This window comes from Octopus bimaculoides, chromosome 8 (assembly GCF_046866305.1).
Source record: "Octopus bimaculoides isolate indiv1 chromosome 8, ASM4686630v1, whole genome shotgun sequence".
NCBI lineage: Eukaryota > Metazoa > Mollusca > Cephalopoda > Octopoda > Octopodidae > Octopus > Octopus bimaculoides.
The window spans coordinates 6641329-6648384 of record NC_142935.1 but is presented as its reverse complement, the minus strand read 5'-3'; the positions used below and the strand labels follow the sequence as shown (position 1 = coordinate 6648384).

General features: G+C 33.9%; 1 protein-coding gene across 5 annotated transcripts in view; it reads right to left on the bottom strand.

The window, feature by feature from the left end:
* The window catches only part of LOC106880487 (uncharacterized), a 127472-nt gene that overhangs the window by 5037 nt on the left and 115379 nt on the right, over positions 1-7056 (bottom strand). For 4 of the 5 annotated variants that reach the window (XM_052969925.2, XM_089356050.1, XM_089356049.1 and 1 more), the window contains exons 2-3: positions 1690-1758; positions 127-216 (exon numbers count right to left, since the gene is read on the bottom strand). In XM_052969925.2, the coding sequence (XP_052825885.2) occupies positions 127-216; positions 1690-1758 (159 nt within the window). Of the gene's footprint in view, positions 1-126; positions 217-1689; positions 1759-2205; positions 4255-7056 lie in introns of those variants that run through there. The other variant, XM_089356048.1, reaches the window with a different exon arrangement.

The following is a 7056-nucleotide window of genomic DNA, read 5'->3' as shown; positions in this document are numbered from 1 at the left end:
ACATCTCTGTGTATGTTCTAAGCATGCTAGAGTGAGACAGACATCAGGAATACAAACTGAGGCAGATAAAAGCAACGAGCGACATACAAACTTCTCAAGTTGTTATAAAATATAATAAAATTTTACCGTGAGTACAGAAGCTGGATTGATCACAAAACAACCACCTATACTTATTCCAATTTGCTCTGATGTCAATCGGTGGAGGAAAAACGATAGCTGCAGTATAAATAGAGAATGACATAATAACATCATATTACTATAGATTATAATGTGATGGTTGGTGAAATATTTAGGGCATTGCTAAATATACCACCTTATATGTAGTTCCTTAGGGATCGTATTCTTATATCTGGTTTCCTTAGGGATCGTATTCGTGTAAATCATTTTCAGAGGTGATAGAACAGTTAACATTAGCATTCTAAGCTTGCTTTAATCCACTTCCTCTACTCATAAATATATTAACTTGTCATATGCGTTACCTTATTAAATGTCGAATCTAAAATATGATAGTTGCCTGTCTGTACATACATACAAACGCCCATTGATGTATGTATGCATATATGCACATGTATATACATACATACATACCTACATACATACCTATATACATACATGTATGTATATGTATATGTAATAATATAAATAACCACACACACGTAAACATATACACACATGAAGGCATATATGCATACATACAAGCAATATATATATATATATATATAATAAAATGAGACAATAGGGATGATTAAATTAATAATCATTTATTAATTACAAAATTGGACATCATCCCTAACAGCTGTTGCGATTCAATATTTCCCCAATTAATTAGTATAAGTAAAAATTAAAAAGATATTTAGGTTGAATCTCATCGGAGGTGACAAAAGATATACATTTACGTCTTCATATTTAATATGTACCAACCTAAAACGATGCATTGCCTGAATCATTGGAACATGAGACGTGAAACTTTAATCATTTTATACCCCGTACTTAGGTTTTGCGTTCAAATCCCGCAGTTTCTGACTTAGTAGATTTCCCTTGCGACGTTAATTTGCAGTACCTCCAAGCTTACGAACGTCTTTAGTAAAAGCGGAGGAATCTAATATGCTGCGAGCATTCCGAACAAATCTTAGATGTTTGGCAAACTTCAGTAATCTTTCGTAATGCGGACTCAAGAAAGCACCACAAAATTTATGAGAAGGGCCTTTCAGTTCTGATTAAATGATTAAAATATCGAATGGGCGCTGTATCATTGACAAATGGAGACATGTCAGACAGCAAAACATAAATGATTGATAAATTAAAACTATCTCCACCTCGAAACGATGTATCGTAATTAATAAATGGCAATTAAGGCCAGCGCAAATTGAGAAAGAGATTTAAACTAAAAAATCTAAGATTCTCCAAAATGGCATGTCGATAAGGAAAGCAATAGACATTGTCTGGCAACAAGAAGTAAGTTATGGACATACGTTTTAGGCTCTATAGCCGACATTAGCAGAGCAGCTAACAGCACGACTGCTAACCAGCCTTATCTCCCTAGACAAAGGACACAGTAACTGCCAAGGTGATTTTCATACTTTCCTCTAATCAGACACTTTCTTCCATTCAAAACACTTTTAATTTCTAGTGAAGCAATTTAAACCATTGCTAATTGTCAAGTATTATAAGTATTTAGAATATACTAACCTTTACTATAGCTTCGTGTGATAGGTCATGCAGTGGCATTGCGTAAATATGGTCCGCCAGCTGATGAGCCTAAAAGTAGTCAGAAATAATTTATAAATAATATATTGAAACAGTAAAATAGAAAACGACGAAAGGTTAATAAAGAGAACTGGTGTGATGAAGACAACCAGTTAATAAGACGAAGTTCATTCGATCAGTTTTGGAGTGAATGATCTCTGTAAAAAGATTTTAAAAAGTTATAAATTCATTATAAATTAGTAATTCAATATAATTTAAAATATAACAGAAATTACATTACTTTCACAAATTATTCCACATAATCTGTCTATCATATCTGTTTGTCTATCTATCTTTCTACCAATACCTAAGATAGTAATAAATACTAGTGAATTAATTTAATGTATTGATGGGGTGTCGGAAAGTAAACAGCACGTAGGAATACCATAGTATTTTTTCTTAGTTTCGAAGTAATATATAAGTTAGCAGGGAATGCATGTAAAATATTTATATATTTACCTTTGAATTGATTTGTAATCCTTTGTATATTAATAGTATGCTATAAATTCCATTGAATGATCCGAAAATAATCTGAATTCCGTAAATGATTGGGGTTTGTAACTGCCTTGCAACTTCATTTACTACAACACAACAAATGACGATTGTACTCACAACAGCGATAGCACATGAATATTGAAGGACTGCATTCATGTATTTTAATAAATCGCAGAGTTTGCCATGATTATTTATCAACTCAGTTAAATCTTCGCAGCAAATAACTCTTGTTTGATTTTCTTTATACTCGTTCAAAATATTTAGGAATTTCTGCGTGATATCTTTAAATTCGTTTATTACAAATAATAGGAATGTATGAAGACTTATATTCCATGCTGATTGAAGAAAAAAGACGCAGATATTTGTAATACAATTCACAACTAACATAATGTTATAACTAAAAACGAAGTGATTATCAGTTTGTATAGGGTATGCTAATACATCAAAAAAATTAAAGTCTTTAGGGAAAAGTAATGGTAAAGCAATATAGATCACGATCGAAAGTATAATATTAAAGCCTATTTCGAATCGAAGATTATTGATTCCGAATTTCCTATATTTATCAACATTCTTTAAACTTTCCATTCCCAATATATATTCACTATATTCGTGCATGAACAAGCCTATTTTTTCCCGGTTCCAAATCAAGTTGAGTGTAATCATATCTGGATATATTTTCATAAACAAAACTGAACATTTCGCTACAAAATCGTCTGTAGTTGAATACTCTATTATAACAAAACAAATGAAACGGACAATATCAAAAACTGGTATTAAATAGAGCAAAGGGCGGCAAAAATAAAGGATTCGCGATTTAAATCCTGATTGTTTCCAAATTTCAGCGTCCATTTTTGTAGGAAACTTATTCAAAACCGAAACCTTATCTATAGCTGCCAGCATTTTCGGAAGATGTGTATTTTTTATTGCTTTTGGCTTCCGTTCATTACCATTTCCCTCCTGTGAGTTCCCTCCGACCTTCCTTTTATGGAAACCTTCCATATTCGAAGAAAGAGAGAACTCTTTTTGTGAAAACATTCTATCTATCTATTTATCTATCTATCTATCTGTATATCTGTCTGTCTGTCTGTCTATTTATCTAGCTAGCTACCTAGCTAGCTATCTGTCTGTCTGTCGGTCTATTTACCTGTTTATTTGTCTACCTGTCTGTCTATGTATTATGGCGCCCTTTCTCACTATAGCGCTACGTGCACATACATGCGTGCGTGTATGTGTGTGTGCGTGTGCATGAATGTTCGTGTGTGCATATATGTGTGTGCGTGCGTGTGTGTCCACGTCAAAAAAGGATAGAATATGCAACGTTGTCTAGATAGACATAGACATAAGCGCCACAAATTCAGCTTGATGGTTAATAGAAGTCATAGAACAATATCTGAAGTATCTGCTAGTGTTCAGTAACACAACATATAGTATAGTGGAATCTCAAAACAAAAATCATCTCATATTTTATGACGTGGTGGTCACAATGTTGTCTCGAAATAAACTTTGCTTTTATCTATGGTTTAGTCATTTGCAATCCTCATCCATTCCTGCTTCCTGTCTTTAGTGTTGTATTGAGTAAAAACAAGGCTGATAGACAGTCGTCTGTCTTTTTTCGAATACATTAAGCTTTAAAACAGTAGTAAACAAGAAATGCTTGGGAAAGGAAGTGTTTTCTGTTACGAAACCGTAAACTCTTCCGAACGATAATCGAGAATTAATCCGTCGATGATACACGTACGTATACATATGCAAACAGAGTGTGTTAATCCAGTATGAAAATTAGCAATCCCAGGTTTCTATAGAAAATGCAGATGATTGATATATAAAATTATTGGCTACTTATCTCATGGGAATGGATCAAATTAATGTCGGCGCTTCTCATGAGAAACCGATATGATTCAAAGATCGATTAACGTTGTTCATTTTTCTTTGGCAATGAGCTAACTTAGCTCTGTTTATAAAGGTACCAAATAGGTTATAAATATATTATATGTGTGTGTGTGTGTGTGTGTGTGTGTGTGTGTGTGTGTGTGTGTATTTATATATATACGTGTGTGTGTGTGTATTTCAATTAAAAGGATTCATTAGGGGTTGGACTTAATATACAAAACATTATATATACGCATGTGTGTGTGTGTGTCAGAAATAGATATCCACAGCATACAGTAGAATTGGGCAATGTTATGTGCCCGACCAGAAAACCAAAAGATACATATGAGTCTGTGCATGTATACTTAGGTAAATGTATGTGCATATAAACTAATACAAACACATATTTATATAAGCCTTCTGATTAGTAAATTCAGTCCACACCCAATAATTAAAGTTCTAACACAAATAATAGAAAGAACATTGATTAATACTTAGGTGTTCTGCAATCAATGGAATAAATATATGCTTGTAATATAGGTGTGGTAAAATATATATAATTAATTATCCGTCCTGCTATTCCTTTGATTATTCAGTTATTACTAACCATCCTGCTATTCCTTTGATTATTCAGTTATTACTAACCATCCTGCTATTCCTTTGATTATTCAGTTATTACTGGATTACCTCCTAATAAAGTTTTACTCGTGTGGCGTAACCGCCATCCTCCTGTTCCAAAGATCATTGTCAATTTTTTTCAGATACAATGTATGCTAGACTCTGTATTTTATGCTATATTTAGAAAAGGAGATGGATGAATCCCATGATATTTTTAACGGTCTCCAATGGCGAGTTGAGGGATGCTAATCTTTATGCATGAAATAATGTAGATTTCGCTGATGTCATTGAAGTATGAAGTACAGCTGTTAAACCAGAATGTGGACGAAACCTGCCAACAAAACTCTAATGAAACAACATATGTGAAGCTAAACAGATTTCTCGCTGTATAAGAAAACGATAAGATACAAACTAGATGTGATCTACGCGAGAGGGAAATAGATTAGAAAAAACTGAATTGAAGTTAAAAATGATGAACAATTCAAAGTGTAGTTCTACAATATACTGAAGAAAAGGTGGACTGAAAAACACACACTGTTGTGAATAACCTGCAGGATTCGACTGATGATATGTAGAATCAATAGTTGTTTAATATAATGCGCTTACAAACAGGTGATTTCATGTGTGGGAGTTATATTAGGATGATGCCAAATTTATATATAAAAAATTAGAAAGTACCCCTTGTCAATCAATATATGAATAATTTATGTTCAAACATAATTAGAAGCAATTTCTTACACACAAACATGTTTAATAAATGGCAAAGTTTACCATGATTTTTGATAACAAGATTATTTTACAGTCGTGTGTGTGTGCGTCAAATATTCCAGCATGTTCATCTTGCCTTTTCACTAACATATTTTTCAAATTTCTTTGACAAACATTTAAACTCATCTGTAATAACTGAAACGATTATCTGGATCATTGAGATAATCTGGATCATTGCAGTGTTAGGAATGAAGAGAATTAAAGTTAGTAAATTTGATGTCAAATTCATTACCAAACCAAGGATGTAGCCATTACTGTCAGTTGTCAGCGGAAAAACAATGACATTGAGAAAAAATTCGGTTCCTTTAAAAACAACGGCAATATTATTTGTGTCACAAAACACAGAGGTACACCTATAACCAAATGCAGTGTCATATCTAACATTCCATATTTGTTATATCTAGCCATGTATTTGGTACTTTGGTTTATTGGAATATAATTCCCGAATTCTTGTATTAGCTGATTAACGATATACCTATTCCATATTATAGTTGCTGAAACTAGACATGGAAACCTCTTTAGTTATGGAAGGGAGCCGTCTGCAAAAACACGGACGTTATTCAGAGTGGAAACTTGAATTAAAAACCACAGAAATTTTATGGTATCAGTAATAACAAACAAATAAACAATAAGCAGCAAACAATACAAAAGGCGATCCTTTAATCCAGATGATTTCCAAATTTCTTTATTCGTTTTGGAAGGAGACTAGCACAAAATTGAAAACCGTTTAATTTTCTTGAGGAATGAATTCAGATCTGAATCTTTTATTGGTTTTGATTTGTATTCCTCGATATGTGCATTAAATGACTCCCAAGAACCGAGGATTGAATGACACGGCTCTGTATTTGAAGTAAACGTTTGTAGTCCCTGTAAGGCCATGATGCATTTGTACATGTTCAAAGTAAATTCAGTACATTTAGCATTACTGCCTTCTGTCTGCAGTAGTTTGTATATTACAGGGCTCAACACAAGTAATACTGTTTATACTAAGTGCATAAGGACTAAATGTTCCCGACGTAAACTAAAATGTCACTTTTGCTGCATAAGTTATAACGCTTACTTTTTATATAGCAATTAATGTTGTTGGCACTCCGTCGGTTACGACGACGAGGGTTCCAGTTGATCCGATCAACGGAACAGCCTGCTCGTGAAATTAACGTGCAAGTGGCTGAGCACTCCACAGACACGTGTACCCTTAACGTAGTTCTCGGGGATATTCAGCGTGACACAGTGTGACAAGGCTGACCCTTTGAATTACAGGCACAACAGAAATAGGAAGTAAGAGTGAGAGAAAGTTGTGATGAAAGAGTACAGCAGGGTTCGCCACCATCCCCTGCCGGAGCCTTGTGGAGCTTTTTAGGTGTTTTCGCTCAATAAACACTTACAACGCCCGGTCTGGGAATCGAAACCGCGATCCTATGACCGTGAGTCCGCTGCCCTAACCACTGGGCCATTGCGCCTCCACAGCAATTAATGTATGCACAATATAAATGACACTTACTGTAATAAATTCTTCATAAGTAATTTTTATTGCTTGTAATAGCAGCAGTAGTACAAACT